This window comes from Leptodactylus fuscus, chromosome 6, assembly GCF_031893055.1.
Source record: "Leptodactylus fuscus isolate aLepFus1 chromosome 6, aLepFus1.hap2, whole genome shotgun sequence".
Taxonomy (NCBI): domain Eukaryota; kingdom Metazoa; phylum Chordata; class Amphibia; order Anura; family Leptodactylidae; genus Leptodactylus; species Leptodactylus fuscus.
The window spans coordinates 112,678,796-112,696,593 of NC_134270.1; the positions used below are offsets into that span (position 1 = coordinate 112,678,796).

A 17,798-nucleotide genomic window follows, 5' to 3' on the forward strand; every position below is an offset into this window, starting at 1 on the left:
ACTCAATGGAGAAAGGCTCTGTCCTGTGCAGTACAATTTTTTTTTAAAAAAAAACAGGTGGCACACCAAGAATATGTCGTAACAAAGTGTAGGTTTATTGCCTACGCTGCGAAGTTTAAGCTCGAGGTATGAAACGGGCTCTCACTAGAGCTGAAACGTCACACCATGAGGCAATAAGCCTCCGAAACTTTTTTACCACATATTCTTGGTGTGCCGCCTTTTTCTTTTTATAAACTGACACCTTCAGAGCGGACACCAAGGTAGTGTGAACCCTACCTAAGTCCTAAGACAACATTTAACCTTCTTATCAGGGAACGAGTCATAAACGGTCCCTACAAAATCCCGCTTTGTGAGTGAATACACTAAGGGGTGATTCTGGCTCATCCTCTGCACTACCCATACACTATAAGCTCTTGAAATGATCAGAATTAAGATTTATGTATCTTCTGCTGATGTTTGTATGTTCTTATGAAAAAGAAAAATCAATAAAAATTTGAATAAAAAAAAATAAATAAAAGAATTATGTAAACGTCATAACTGTATAAAGACTTGCAATGCTCCGTGAGCAAAATAAACTTTGGTACTTTATTATAATGTCAGTCTGGACTAGAGAGCTGTGTTCTACAAAGTGCTGTCTGGACCGAATACTATGACATCCACCTCTCAGCTGAGTGCAGGACTAGCTATGTAAAAGGGTTTGCTACCTCATTGTAAGATTCTCATTCACGGACACGCTAGATTCACATCTGCACCTGAGTCTTGAAACTCCAGACACCTGATGGACCCCATTATAGTCAATGGGGTCTCCCAGTGTCCGTGTCTACCTGCTAAAACAGCAGTCTAGCACAGTGCTAGTGTGCCAGTACTAGTGGAAAGAAAATATAGGAGAGTATGCTATAAAGGGATATTTAAAATATTACTTTTTAGAAAATTGTTAAAAGACATTAACAGGAACAAGTGTCAGTACTAGTAGTCAATGTTAATGTGAATAAAGCAGAATTATATAAAGAAAGTACAGTATATCACAACGTTGTAGAACTTCGCACTCCTACAGAGATTAAGCTTTATGGACATTTTGTAACCTTTGGGGCCACATAACTAATGGTCGTGGCTTGGGCTGTGCACCAACGGGCCAACTATAAAGTTCACACAGGCTAATGGAGTGGTCTGACAGACTTCTAGCGCTTACAATAATATGTTCATTATTGTCGAACTAATGCAATGATATAACAGGGATAAGCAGTGACAGATGCCCTTTAATTTAGTAGATTTTCAAGTTTGCTTAAGGAAAGAAAAACTCCACTTTAGTCTATATTTATCAGCTGATCATCTTGTGACACTCATGTGACAAGTTTCTGACGTGTCCTTATGTTTGCCAATGTAACTACACACTACATCCAAGGCTGGTCATCTGCTGGACTGCATGCTGTGTGGTACCTTCAGGACTTATATCCTACATCATGTAGTGGAGTCAAATACAAACCATGTAGAATCTAAATGGTGCCAGCATAGTGCCATGCATTGCACAAATGCAGTTGCCTTAGGGCCTTATAAACATGACTGTATTCCACCTGACAAACATGTGCTGTATGTGGCCTGTATTTCCCAGGGCATAGCAGTTTGCATAAAATCAAGGCAACATAATCTGCTATGGTGCAGCGGCTCCTGAACGGCCTCATAACTACAGTACTAAACTGACATAAAGCTGCCACACAGATTGAGTTTCCTAGACAGAATTCGGCTGTGTCCACGAAGTAATATGTTTTTCAACTAATATACATAAAAAATTTAAAAAAAGCCATGTTATGAAAAGATCAAGACAGACAATGATGGCAGAAGAAATCAAGGAAAAAGAACGACGTAAAACCACCACTCATGGCCATGAACAAAAAGCCTGCATGGTTTTGGTAGAAGACTGATATGGAGAAAAGACAAGTGACGCTGGGGTCACACTAGCGCTTGCATTACATTCAGGATTTCGTTCCCCTCTGCATGAAAAATGCGGAAAGAAAAGCACTCCAAGCAGGACATTTCTGTCTGTATTTTTCATCCTTTTCAGCGAAAACAGGGGAAACCAGATGGACTCCATTACAGTCTATGGGGTTCGCAGTTTTCCTAAGGTTTTCCATTCATTTGAATGGGTTTTAAAAGCAAACTGCTTGTGTCCACTGGAGGTCTGAAATGAATGGGTTTTAAAACAGAGCGCCGAGTAGCTGTCCTGTCCGGTTTCAGCAGGGGGTGAGGACAGAAACCCGGAGGAATCACATAGGGCGGACACGGACACAAGTGTGAATGCCCCCTTACATGAAAACAAGTCTCCAAAGCTGAATAACAGGGGCTTATTTGGAAAATAAGCCCGTACCTACATTTTCTGAAAGTCATTTTATTGTTCTGTGCTTGTATTCAGAAGTTTAATAAAATCTTATTGCATCTAAAATCCATGTGTGTGCATGTAGTCCACAATTATCACATATCACAGAACCGCAAAAATTAAGTGTGTGAATAAGCCTTTAGACATTTGAAAGACTAGCAGCATTAGAAAAAAGGGAAGGTGTATATATTACCATGACAAAACTTCTGGGTCAGCGCATGGAATGCAGCAACTAAAACCTTAGACTGAAACCAGTCCGACTAGATTCTCACCCTTAAGCATGCGAATACCTCCAGAGCGCACCTTCCCAAGATCTCTCCCAGTCTACATTATCAAGTACAGGTAACCTGCGTGGCAGCCCAAAGATCCTGCGCAGCCATACCTCAAATATATTCCACCAAAACTGTTGTTAAGTAGGGTAACCCAATGGACCAATAGATGATCCAGTCCAACAGCAAAGCTAGAACCAAGCACTAGAGCTGGGAGGGTGATCTAACAAACAAACAAAAAAATTTGTGAATTTTGACAAAATTTTGGAAGAGTAACTTTATAATATTTAATGTGGTTGCACAACAAAAAAAACAAAACCGCACCACACCTATCCACAACCATCAGACAGGTGTGGCAGACATTTTTCTAATCCTGTACATCCACGTACAGGCTACATGAATTTTAATTCTTGACAAGTTTGGTTTGACCATGCCTTATGTTAACGCACTCAAAGTATATACCCATGAGAGTTTACAGAGGAACCTTGATCACTTCTCTGAGACAATTTTCTGCCCACCTCAGCAATGTAAGCCCTATTTATAAAGCTGGGAATGGTCTCCCACTGGATATAACACCTTCTAAATTAGCTGCAAGAAAAACAGGGAGTCTCAGAAGGTCAAAAGTAATCAATGCAAGTGGAGAATCCAGCATGAGGGGAGGGATGTGTATACAGGAGGGTTATGAACACCCCTCCCTGTTACAGCAGCCATCTTTAAGATGTTGTAATCAAGTAATTAGGATAATTACCCCATGTGTCACTGTACGGGTCATGAAGGCAATATATCATTTGATAGCAATTATGGCAATAAATACGGTCTGGGCTACTGATCAGTGAAAACAGGAATTGCATTAGAGGTGGGTGTTTGGTCTTTATCATAACATCTTGTTAATATGTTGTAGAGTGATCATTGCAGCAGAGGTGAATTTGTAGCAAGGAATTTCGATATGTTCCTCCTGATGGTATTTACTTTACACAGCTTAAAGAAAACCTGTCAGGTTGATTTGGGACACTAAACCATCCACAGGCACTTTTGGACCTGGGGTTTAGTGTCCCAAATCCATCCGTGCCCACAATAGTTATAAAAAAAAAAACACCTTTAGGCTTAGTTCACATGTGCGCGAAATAGCGTATTTTGGTCCTGATTTTGATGCGGGAAGCCACGTCAAAATTGGGACCAAAATACGCTTGCCGTGACTGTCGGCGCTTCCCGCTCTGGAGTAGGCCCAAAATGAACGGGCCTAGTCCGGAGGGTGCTGCTGCAAGGCGGACGCCACGGCTCAATGAGCAGTGGAATCTGCCTGAAGAAAAGGCAGCTCGCTTCTTTCTTCCGTGAGCGGCAAGTTGCCTCCCAGAGTCTGTGCAGTTCTTCAGTGAAGCCTCAGATATACACGCTAGCTTCACTGCGCAAGTGCTGGAGGCACTATGGCGGCTTTATTACAGGGTAATTTGGGACACTAAACTACCCACAGGCACTTATGGATCGGGGGTTTAGTGACCCAAATCGACTGGACAGGTTCATTTTAAATATGTTTTTATAACCCTCTGATAATCCAGCAATTACAGTATAATTACTGGAATTAACCGTACCAGGTGGGAGCCGGATTATCAAAAGGTCATAGAAAATATACCAAACTCAATTGTACGGATTGAGAAAAGACAGGTGCCGGATTGTCAGATGGAGGGTTAATGGGATTCCATGGTATATATTTCCTCTGTTATTAATACAGGAATAGACACACAATAAATGCCAGATACCAGAGCGGGGATGTGACTTGTGGCGGTTTTCACACTTCATAAATACCCACGGTCTGATCTCGCACATGCTGCAGTATGATAATAAAACACGCTAAGTAATGTAATTAGTATGGACAGCGCTTGGCTACAATTACGCAAGTTGGCAACCATCACAAGTTTATTTATAAGAAAGCTACTCTAGAACGGCTCATACAACACTCCCGCGGCTGCTCCTTTATCTGTCAGCTAGGCTCATCCAACCCTAGCAAGGTAGGACAGAGAAATGTGAGCCTTCGGCAGGAAACAAAACCCAGAAATATAATTTTACAAGATGCAGGTAATGAAAGGCTAGCAATGGCAAAAGACGCACCACTTCTCCGGCCTAGGTTTACTCTCTTCTTTCCCATTTGCAGCCACCTGTCCATGTAATGACAACAGGCACATACCTTTACATACACTGTAATCCAGGTCTGCATGTCAACAATGACCGAAAAAAGGCAAGGCCTTGTCACCCATAGCAGCCATTGTACGTTAGATTTTTACAGAGCAGTTTAGAAAATGAAAGCTGAAACTTTATTGGTTGGTGTGGGCAAGACAACATAATTTGGGGTGAATCCATATCCATTTATGTACATATACTACTGTATATTAAACTGCTCTTGCCAGCAGGACTATCAGCTAATTGGAGTTTGCTGATAAAGCCTGGTCTTTTCTCTATATGTAAAAACAAAGATAACACCGAGTCCTTTGTGAACAACTATTAAAATATTATCTGATCTGCTCCAGCGCTGACACACTGACACGGGAAAACCCCTTTAATCCAAATTGGCAGTTTGCCAATTTTAAACATGCTGGGAAAAAGAAAATCTAATTTGTTGCAAAATTCTAAAAAAAACCAACAGCTATGAAAGTAGCCAGGAGTCAACAGAGTTCTCCTCAAGCAGATTTGAGGAGAATTGAGCAAGCTAGGCATCACGCGGCTCTTAGAGAATCCATAACGCTGGAGCAGGTAGATCATCAATACCACCAATACACTCATTATATGGCATCCCAGCCAGCTGCTGAAATGCCAGAACAATCACAAGCACGACGCAAGGAACGAGTTCAGTGGCAGGACAGTTTGAAAGCAGTTGAAACGCCAGAGCTGGCGGATCATCGACAGCAGCAATTTGCTGACTATAGGTAGATTATCGACACCAACAACACGCAGACGAAGTCGCGGGCAGAGGCTAGAGTATTAATATAATAATTGGAGAAGATGTAAGGAATGTGTAGCACTCAGATTAGCATGCTTTTCATGTCACAAATGTGCACTTCATCTTAGCCCTATGGCAAGTTCTCACCTTTACTCTAACCAATTCAGATGCGGTCTATGCTAGGATTTGCATTTAATTCATAATATTTTATCAACTTCCACTCTAAGTATAAGAATAATGGAAGTACTACAAAAAGTGCCCATCAGAAAAAACTGGATGGGATTTTTTTTTTCCCACAGAGGAGGTCCAAAGTTACTACCGTTGGTGCTCTTCTTACAATTATCTTTATGGCGAGTGACAAGTGAATCTGAATCTGCAGCTGCTGTGGCCATGTGTACAGAAAGAGAAAATGCACCACATTCAATTGAACAGTGGCTGACAGAGATACTCCCCTTGAAGCATAGCACCATACCAATGAGCATGCAGTATCTGGCTTTCAGTACTATGGAGATACCCGTGCATGAGGTCTACAACCTGTCTACCGCTCCAATAATAACCAGTAATCTCACCACTACATGGCAAAATATCAGATTGACTTGGTAATAATATACAACATCGAAGAAATGTAGGTGCCATATTGAAGGGGTCCTGTGGGTGTACAAAAATCTTTGCAGTGCATTCACTGCCCTGTATAAACATCCTTTCTGTATAGATGATGGTCCAATTCCATACCATTTATTAGCTTTGCAGAAAGCCCAGGGGGGAAGGGGAACTAGAAGTCTCAGTGTGCAACCCCTCCTGCTCCAGCTATCACCTCACCGTTACATACAGCAAAGAAGTCATGACCAAGAGTTAAAGGGAGAGGAATGGGATTTTTTTTTTTTGGTTTTTGTGACGGGAGGATTTAAAAAAAAAAAAAAAAAAAAAAAAAAGGAGAGAAACGGGACAGAAAGGGAATAGGATGTAGGGAAAGAAACGAGAAACCAAAACACACAAATAACATAAGTAAACCAGTGACTCTATATATATGTAAGGTACCGCGTACTCAGGACAAGGTGATACCATTCTAAATTTGGCATGACAAGCAACGCACAGAGGAATAAGCAAACACTTGCAACTATTAGGATAATAATGAACCAGCATGCGAAGCACTTCAGGGAGTTGAGTCAGGGGGAGGGACGTGGGGCCAGGGCTAGGGCACCCTTCCTGTTCTCCATAAAAGAGGACCAAAGAGCCCATCTGGAGTGAAAGCTAAAGAAGGTAAGATTTTTGGAGGCCAGCATCCGCTCCAGGGTAAAGGCCAAGTCTAGCATGGTGATTATTTAAAGGGGTTCCCCAGTTTGTTTGTTGTTTTTTTTTACTGATAACTAGAGATGTGCGAATATGCTCGATCAAATACCTCGGCCGCATAGCTCCTGGTGCAAAAACACTTCTGGAGCTTTGAATTTTTACTGCCCCTCCCACCTTCCCTGTCACCGGGAGCTATGTGGCCGAGGTATTCGATTGAGCATATTCACTCATCTCTATTGATAACCTATGTGTGTCACTAATGCATTTCACCGATTAACTGTAACTTGTGCAGTCTGGAGTCACAGTAGTATAGCGATCTACAATGCAGCAACCTCCATGATGAATGTGACTCTACTGTCCAGCATATGCGTACAGGACAGCCTGTCCGTGACTTTACTAAGTCACCACCTCATAAATCACTATGATGCTGCGAGTTTAGTTCATGCTGCGGTTGGACAGCAAATGTCGCCATCACATGGACTGTGTTGCCTGAACACAGCCTGACGAAGTGACCCTAAGTATAGGACTGCGCAAAACATTGGACTTACACAATGTCATTGGGGCAGGTTCTGATCTAGATTTAGAAGCCAGAGTAAGGAGTGGACATAGAAATATGGAAAAGTGTATATATCCTAGATTCACACGATCGTTGGTGAAAACAGCTATGAAAGATGTCCATTTTCCACAGTAGTTTACACCAGAGGGGCAACCATTTTAACCAATCCCTCATACATTGCAGTGTATGGAGGGATCCATGAAAGTGGACAAAAATTAAATCGGTCAGGAGCAACATGGTGGCTCAGTGATTAGCACTGTAGCCTTGCAGTGCTGGTGCCCTGGGTTCAAATCCTACCAAGAACAACATCTGCAAAGAGTTTGTATATTCTCCCCGTGTTTGCGTGGATTTCCTCCCATATTCCAAAGACGTACCGATAGGGAAAATGTAGATTGTCAGCTCTATATGAGACTCACAATCTACATTAGAAAAAAATTAAAAAATTAATTGGTCATATGAATAATTGACATTCACAGTCAGTGAAATGAATGTGGCCGTGTGATGGTGAGGTTTTAATATATTGTTAGGGTCTTTTTTCACAGTTTTTACATCTGTTTAGTAGATTTGTAAAAAAAACAAAAACAATGTAGGTGAATGTAAACCGATGACTATTTACCTAGAGATCAATGTAAAAAGGGAAAGAAGTTGTTGAACATGGAAGTATGGTAGGCTAAATTTTTCTCCTTCTTAAATAAAATCAAAAAAATCCATGCCAGATCTATTTTGTTTTAGGCCCTATTCACACGGGGAGCGGAAGGGCGGATTTTGGCACAGAGAGTGACACGGGGAGCCGCGTCACTCTCGAGCCAAAATACGCCTGCCACGACTGTCGCGGCTTCCACCACCGAAGTAGGCTCAAATGAATATGTAGAGTCCGGAGGTTGCTGCCGCGAGGCAGACGCCGCGGCTCAAAGAGCCGCGGAATCCGCCTGAAGAAAGGGCAGCTTGCTTCTTTCATGCCGCTAGCGGAAAAAAGAATGCTAGCAGTCTCCATAGACCACCATTATGAGGGGGCGGATTAGGACGTGGATTCCGTGTCATAATGTGCCCCCTCTGTGCCCGTGTGAACTAGCCATTACTTTTTTTTTTTGTTCTCTATGTAAACGGATGTCCATCCATTTCTGTCTTTTGCTCCTGTTAAACGGAAGAAAAAAATATGATGTGGATGGAGCCTTACACTTTAATATCCATTCCTGGCTTTCAATCTAAAACGGCACCAACAAAAAGACTGAATGCGATTCCTTAGGCTAAGAACTAAATGTCTTCTATATTGCACCTAACACCCATTTAGTTAAATAGAGGTGTGATATGCAATATCACACAACCTCTAGACATGTGCAGCGCAGCTTTAAGCAATGTTTTTGGGGTTCTTTTGGGTTTGTTTTTTTTTATTTTGTACGACTCAAACGCTGGTCATAATAGAAATGCCTCTTGGCAAGATCTGCTTTAGTAGGAGAGACGGCTTGTCTAAATTTCCCAGAAAGCATGGGAAAGACTGTAAACCTAGCACTTTGCACAGGAGATAAATCGCACTGCTTGCAATAAAGACCTCTTGTTACCGTTACTTGTTTCCAAGGGGATTGCCTAACAAATCATGTCAAATGCTCAAAAGCCATCTCAAGTTTGTTCAGTTTGTTAAAATGCAAAGAATCCTAAGAAAGCGACAAATTTGGTGAATGAAGCCAAAATCTTTGCACTTAAATACAGCTTCATCAACAAAAATGGCTACCCTGACAGTATCCATTCATGTAGACTCTGCGCTACTGATATAGTCTAAAAGGTCTCAAAGATGGCGCAGGATAATGTACATATACACACAGATGTGCTAGCTTACACTAGGTTCGCACTAGCGCTCGGTTCTCCATCATTCAGGTCCACATGGAGACCTTATCCCCTTAAAAAGCAGTTATCCACGGACCCCGTAAACTCTAATGGGATTCGCCGGTTTCATACTCCTTGCAGAACTTTATTCTCCTACGGAGACTCCAACTCAGATAAGAACCTAGCCTTAGCATACCCAGCAAACATAGCGTAAGCTGGCACGTTACCGCCAAAGATACTAAGCAAGTTGTACACGTTGGAAAGGTCTAAGTTCTACATCCAGACTTGATAACACGGCTACATGAAGCTAAATGTTTAACTACTAGTAGACTTCTCTGCCAGTAGTAAAAGTTCACATTACTATGACTATTTCTTTAGTAACTATGGGAAGAATATGCAAATCCGCCTTCCATGATGTAATTAGGAAGACAGTTGCTGCCTCATTGTTGCAAACCAATAGAGGGCGCTCACTGGAATGTGCAAGCCTGTCTTAAGACAGGATTCCAGTGAAATAACCCAATAATGGCTGCTCCCTTTAGCCTCATGCCCGACCTTCCAAGAGGCCTTTGTTTAGCAATGACGCTGGGATTATTACCAGGTTATAGTCTCTCAATCGAGGACAGCTGTTTCGATCTGGTTGGATCTCATCAGCCCGATGTAGAGAGGACTATAACCTGGTAGAGGTGAGAGGCTTAGACAGGGTTCGGGGGATATTGTCACTCCTTAGGGAGAGACCACCATATAGGTGTGTGGAGACTTGTTAAGCCTTTAGCACTCCACTTTGCAAGGAACTATGGGAAGAATATGCAAATCCGCCTTCCATATTTCTTTAGTATTCACTATACATTAGGCAAATGGCTAGGCGATTAATTGCAAGATAACAGACACTGAACATCATCCAGGATAACCAATGCGATTTCATTCATGTCTTATTTTGGTTCGATTATTACAATATTTGTCAGATTCTACCTGCAGTTTTGTTTAGACCAGACACATCCATTTTGGAACTATTAGACTGGATTCACACAGGGATTTTTGGACCGGATTCTGCCTCAGAATCTGCCTCAGAATCCGGTCCGAAAAAATGCCTCTCACTGACTTCAATGGGAGCCACTTCTTTTTTCCACCAGTGGTTTTATGCTGCTCAGAGGAAAAAAGAAGCGACCTGCCCTTTCTTGCCGCGGATACCGTCACTACGTCTACGGCGCGACACCTCCCTCCTGACTAGGCCCATTCATTTAGGCCTAATCCAGAGTGGAATGCCGCAACTGGATGCAGTGCACCAGCATCCAGTGGCGGCTAGCCATTTTTTGGACCAGATTCTGAGACAGCCTCCGCGTCAAAACCCGGTCCAAAAACCGTGGGGGAACCCAGCCTTATTATGCTGTGGGGCCTCTACTAACCCCAGCATATAATGATCATAGACCCAAGGGTGGCGATCAAAAAAAGTGTTACACACCTCTCCTGGCTCTGGTGCAAGTCTCTGTTGTCTTCGGTGCTTCTGAAGAAATCAGGGATTGAGCCCCAGTGGTACATGATGTCAGTCAGAAACACCAAAGATAGTACGGAGCTGCATCAGAGCCCAGGAGAGGTAACATATACTGTAAAGGCACAAGACCTAAGTAATTGCTGTTAATCGAGGTAAAATTGTTGAATAAGTCGGGATTTTGATTTAGGTCATATAACCAAAAATTCTGCCCTTGGCAAATTGGCATTTATTTATAGACAGGTGTGACCACAATCCTTGACTCATGACAAATGGGCTTATCACAAGTGCATCTGGGGTACATCACAACTGTACACACTTGATATGTTAGTACATAATAAAAGGTTCCCAGCAGAAAACATAACCTATGCAACAGGAATCCAAGAAAAAGAAAATTCTCACTGCAGCAATAGTCCACTATATTATATTTAAATAACTAAGGCCCAGTTCACATCTGTGCTTGGGTTTCCATTTGGGGATTCCGCTTGGGGGATCCCCTGAACGGAAACCTATACGCAAAAATAAGTGGTTACATTAGGAAACTGGCAGACCCCATAGATTATAACGGGGTCTGTGTAGTTTCCGCACAAAAAATATGCAGAGAAAAGTGCTGCTTGCAGCTGTCTCTCGCGATTACCATAGAAATGAATGGGTCAACGGTCTACATTTCCGATCTGCCACTCTAATCAAACTGGGGTGCAAAACACTCCACCTCTCATGATTGATGGGGGTCTCAAAGGATGGAACCCCAGAGATCAGCAAGTTATAACCTATCCTATAGATAGGGGTAGCTTCCCGTTATAGGAAAAACCTGTATAATAATTTCACCCACTTTGTAGAACGAGTTTTTGCACTAGGGATCTTGTACCCACTTAGGCTAGTTAAATATCCCTTCAGCCAGTCCATTCACAAGTAAACCACAAGTCCACATTCTAGATAACAGCTGTGTAAATGACAGGTGTACATGAAGTGTGGATATTCCAGTGAAGTGCACCGAAGATGCCTCCGTGCCTATAATAGTCCCATACTCCAGCTGTATTATCTATTTATTATGGGCCATATTCCAAACTCATATCACCAACTCCATGAGCTACAAATAAAATAATATTAATCCATGGTATCCTAGATAAGGATCTCTCCATGCATAACTTACGGATATGCATTCTTTTATAGTAAGAGCCTTTTTGCTGTGTATCTCTGTACAGAATAATACAGCCTACAAAAACTATTCCACAAAGGAATAAGAGGAAAAAACAAAAAACATCGTCCAATCCTTTGTTCTCTCAACGAGTGTTGGTAACACTTAGCCCTCTCTCCAGAGTATGCATGCCCATGTTTATGAAGAATTCCTGGGAGGTAGCCACCACTTATCGCCTGAAGGAATATAATAATGGGTCATTCTAAAATTGGCAAAACAATCTAATGTATATGGGGAAGGGGGGGAGGGGGCTCCCAATTGCTCCATCTTCCACAATATACATGCCCAGCTTTGCCAAGCCAAGTGTGAATGTGTGTGGAGGAGTCTAGAGACATCTATACAAAGGGTATGCCTGGTTTAACACAAGATTGGACAGAACTAAACAAGGGAACCACTGTACGTCAGTCACAATGTAGTTACAAAACCGCATGCACAAAAATTAGATATAAAACACCGTATTCTATATTGTTTAGACAGAACAATAAAACTTCTGTGTATCTACAGCCAAGGATGGAGGAAAGACTATGGCACAAATGCATGTGAACTTTACCTCCCCTTACAACTTTAGGTGTTTTTTTGACCGCACCCTCGTGCAACCTTAACATCATTTATTTGAAATAAATTGGCTATAATTTTAGGTGGGGGGGGGGTTCAAAGAGAAACTAGAGATATCTGACTAATGAGTACAAAGTGGAAGCCATTGAGGAATAGTAATAATATACAGCATGGCTACAACCAGTCCCAGAGGAGGCTGATCATAATGCACTGTACAATCTGGGACAGAAGGAGTGCACTCTGTGTTATCCATGTTCATGAGGTAACATCGGGGCATATTCAGTTTTAAGCCATACAGCCATGATATTGATTTTCCTTCACTTCTCCAGAATGTAACAGAAAAAAAAAAAAAAAAAAGGCTGTTTGAAGACATGGAGCATATAGACTGGTAGGGACTCCGTGCTCAGGCTCTGTACACACATAGCTCTGCCATATACATGTAGGCTCATATATATCATGATTCTGAGGGCTTGAGCAAATAAATGCATTAGGGCCAACATACAACTACCATAATAAAGCACCCATAGATTTCTATAAGCCACTCAAGAATTGCCCCATTGAATGCTACATTTTTTAGGTATTCTTTTCTAGAAACTTTTCAAGTGAATACTTCTGTACTATAGCGCTGTATAGGAGCACTACATGGCGCATACCAAGTGCCCATATCTTTACAGCACAAATTGGCAGAGACTTTACTGCTTCTTGCACAACTGAGGCCAAAATTATTGAAACTAGTGAAAAAGAAAAAAAGTCACCCTTAGCAACTGTTCAAATTTCCTATTTTGTGCAAGATATATTGTGTATATTGATTGATGCTATGGTGTGTATACTGTATACACAGTAGTTGCGTGCATTACCGTACTCCATATCTTCCTGAACAGCAGAAAGCACTGCCCCCAAGAGACGGCCGCTCAATCTGTGCAGCACTTTGACTCAAAACTCAGTAATGGAATCTGATGTAACATCAGGGGCATAGGACACTTTACTGATAAAAGCAAGGAAAAAAAAGGACTGACTGAGCAGGACAGTACAAAGGCATAAGTTATAGCACAGTCTGAATCAAATTTTTATTTTTCTTATGACCACAGTATGGCAATGACAAAAAGCGACCTGGACATGACTAGGGGAACATTAGTGGAACAAAAACAATAGGGAAAAATATACAGAAGAAAAATAACCAGTTAGTACAAGACCTTGAGATGTCTTCTTCTATTATGTCATTACAGGGACACACCAGGCAAAAGATATTACGTGTAATGACCCAAGGGGGTAAAGAATGACGCAGAGAACACCGAACATAGCGCCAGTTTCAGTTGGCCAAATTTCTGCTGCCACATTATGAATACAACGCCTGAACCCCCACAGATATACGGACCATAAAAAGAGTCTGTCAGGATGAGATTCCCCACAAACTTCTGACTATCATGGTAGTCTATAAGCAAATCTGGTCCTCCCCGCATACGCTGATCTGCAATCTAGGGGATGTCCCTGCGCCATTCTCTAACATCTCAGTCCCTGAGGGCAAGTTTTCCTCAAACCCACCGTAATGAATGAGGTCATTCATTCACAAGTCCACTGCGGCATGTACTATTCTGGTTTGTTTGCACACAATAGCCCAAAAATGTATAGCCCAAGATTTCCTCAGGCTAAACACTAAAAATACACGGAGGGAAGGTGGAAGTATTTACTAACCCAGCTACACCAGATTTCTGTAGTAGATGTGACACATTTTTGGTTATAGAGCCTTTTTTTTCCCCAAAAGGGACACCACATTGTTGGTTCCATGCCCCACTCGCCACTTCATAAGAAAGTGGATGAAAAGGTGTAAAGACCAAGGCGGGGCAGGGAAACCTTGGCAAAGCAAAATTACTGTAACTCACACTAGAGTACTAGGAGAAGGCCTCATTCACATCTGTGTCAGTCTCCGGAAGAGAAAATCGGCAGAGAAATAAGTCCTGCACGGACATTATGGTCTATTTGGTCCGCGGGAGACTGCTGGCTTAGTGGGCATGCTCTCCGTCGTTTGGTCCCACGGCAGATACAAACCACAGAGCACAGCAAAGGTGGGACCCTAACCTTAGTATGATCAGAAATCTAACCAGTCCCTCACTGATGTAGATCTTAATGGATAATGCATACTGATGACCTATGCACAGGATAGGTCATGAATATCAAACTGGTTGGGGTTCAACACCAAGACCTCATCAATAGTTTCTTCTGTGGGAAGCTGTATACAAGGTATATGGTTGGAAGCAGATCTACTACTATTGACTGTGAATAGGAACGAAGCAGCAGTTTTCCGAAGCCACCGCTAGAGTGTACACCTCCATACACTGTATACAGCTTCTGGCTCTATACACTGTATCGGTGGTGCCAAAAAATGGCATCTCCGCTCCTATTCATATTAACTGCAGCAGGGCTGCTTCTGGCCATATACCTTGTACATTACTTCCGGCTGCCGATTCAGTGGACCTGTGAATAGGTCATCAGTATCCATTTCCCGTGGATCTCAGACAACCCCTTTAAGAGGCAGGGGCTTCATTATTCATGCACATTTTACACAGGCCAAGGAACTGTTTAAGACTAAAAGAACCTATGTAGCGAAAGATTTTAGTTTTTTTAAACTACAGAAAAATCACATTGCTTTTAGTTTTTTCTGCGCTTCTCTCGGCTTTTTTCTTTCCCTCCGAGGTCTTACCCCAAAGCGATTTTTCTGCTACAAGTTGGTTTTTATATTGATAACCCGCAGGATAAGCTATTGGTATCTTCACTGTACAGGTCTGACATCTAGACCCTGCATGATCGACTGATGTGACCACCAAAGATTAATGCACAGGACAGGGCAGGAAGCAGCTCTGCACCTAGTCAAATATTAGGCACAGAGCTATTTCCAGCTCAGGGATATGGCTAAATCAGCTGATCTGTGACTACCGATCAAATACTGATGGCCTATCCAGTATAGGTTATTAATTAATATATTTATTTATATTAAAATGCCCTGGAAAATTCCTTTAAGGCTGAGGCCCCACGCTGCAGAAACAACTTTTTTCTTGCAGTTTTTCCTGCGGTTTTGTTTTTTTTTTTAGCCAAAGCAAAGAATGGCTTCAAAAGGAATGGGAAATATTTAGTAAGCTCTTATACTTTTCCCTCCTGCTCAATCCACTCCTGACTTTGGCTCAAAAAATAAATAAATGAAGTTAAAAAAAATATATATATTGCAAAAAAATCTGCAACAAAAGAAGCTGCATTTCCGCAATGTGGGGTCTTAGCCTAAAATTAGAATACAAAATGCCAGTCCTAATAAACCCACCTCTCCATGGGTATGCACACAATTTGCGAACACAGTATGGTCCATTAAAAAAAAAAAAATCTAAATAAACCCTTAGTTATATCAGTTTGTAGCTGGCAACCAGTATGGTCACCATTATAGTTTCCACAATTGTTGTCATCCTACTTTCCAAGACTGAAAAATAGTAAAGAAGCTAGATTATGCCTCACATCATACTTGGCATCCCGTATTCCAAAGCTCATTTTGTTGCAGTAAGGGCAGCCATATTGGTTGCCACCCAGACACAACAGCAAACATTTGTATTGTGCTCAAAGTAGATATACATATACTTATTTGCCTGAATTTGAAAGAAAAATACAGCGCAATAAATTTGGGTCCTCTAAAATAATTTTCTACCCTTAATACCAAGGGCAACATGTCCTATTAAGATATTGATAGCTTCCCAGTTGTGGAGGTACTACAAGTCGCAGCATACACCGTCACAACAGCAGGAGCCAGTCAGCCTATCCCTGGATGCAAGGAACAAGCGTGGGATCTAATATGATCTAATCCCTCTAGCATTCCTATACACGAGGATACTCCGGGGCTCCCCACACATGCTATAGACTGCAGCAACATGCAGGATCACATCTAATCCACAGAACAGGGGACAGCAAATAATTGGACTATATATAGTACAGCGGATCCTCTGATATGAGACGCATGAATCATTGCTTTTCTTAGCTGTATCAAAGCCTGTGGGTTTATTTTCTGCTCTTGCTGTAGTAAGGACTGGGAATAAACCCAATAGTATGCTAATGGCAGAAGGCAAGCAGGCCAAGGAGCCGTGTGTCACAATGCAACGTATAGAGGCCGGATCGGTGGAGCTTCAGCCTCATCTACTATCAGGTTTCTCTTCTGATCTAGCACTTTCCCAGCAGCAGCTGTAATGTGAGTGTAGCCATGATAAATACAGTATATAATCTATAAAGACAGATAATATCACGTTACACGTCAGGTGTAGATTTTCATATAGTAGCACAGTGCAGGTCTGCCTTCAATGGCAGATTATGTAATCCGTCCATAGGACTCACACGAGGATACAATGTAGGTTACAGGGTGCTATGGATGGAATGGAAGCAATGAGGCCTTACAGCAGGGCCAACACCTGGACCTCCGTGTGTACTACAATGCAATGTTATAAGGGCTGGGGATGAGATCCCACTGTGATCCGGCATTTTCTGGAGATACAGGCATATAAACATACATATTATATATACTGTGTACTATATATATATATGTGTATGTGTGTGTGTATACACATATGATGATCAGGTCACATTTCATATGAAGAATAATCCCAAGGTGAATCACATGCATACTTTATATGTATGTACCATATATAATCCATACATATAATAGGGGGTAACATTAAATACATGAAAGCATAAACCATGACACTATCCTCATTGTAAGACACATATGTTCCCTAATATTGTGCAATCCCCCATGGGCGGGGAAGCCACATGTCGCCCGTCCTTCTCCCAGCCCCTGCACCCCAGGGGTACCCCCACCCCCCTCAGTGCCCGAGCGGACACCGCCCAAGGGCTCCTCACCTTTGAATTTGAGCTCATGCTGAGGCTCCAGGACAAGGACCTGCTCGGATTTGGCCATGTCTCCTCCTGGGTGCTCTCCGGGAAGGGGCAGTGCATGCAGCGGTCAGGGGGTGCTCGGGGCCTGTGCAGTGAGCAGTGCAGGAGCTGGTGATGCAGCAAAGCGGCGGAGGGCGGAGGCTGCTGACGTCACGCACTGCAAGGCCCGGAGCAACGGTCCATCCGGCACGCATGCGCAAGAGACGGGGCGGGGATGGTAGGAGGTAGGAAGGGGGAGGGCTGGCTGCAGGGGACACGCAGGGCAAAAGCCGTGTGACTCACATAATACACGGTGATAGTAGCTAGCCTTCCCTGCTCTGGAATACTATATACGTATCACGCATGCCAGGCCTAAATGTATTAAAAAATGTATACGAAGTCGTACTAGTAGTTGCTAACA

The 17,798-nt window shown here is 42.5% G+C and overlaps 1 protein-coding gene across 1 annotated transcript in view; it reads right to left on the bottom strand.

The window, feature by feature from the left end:
- Positions 1-17,559, bottom strand: part of VAPB (VAMP associated protein B and C) — a 31,188-nt gene extending 13,629 nt beyond the window's left edge. Inside the window, exon 1 of the mRNA XM_075277061.1 lies at positions 17,363-17,559. Within this exon, the coding sequence (XP_075133162.1) occupies positions 17,363-17,420 (58 nt within the window). The 5' untranslated portion in view covers positions 17,421-17,559. The remainder of the gene's footprint in view (positions 1-17,362) is intronic.
- Between the last annotated feature and the right edge of the window lie 239 nt (positions 17,560-17,798).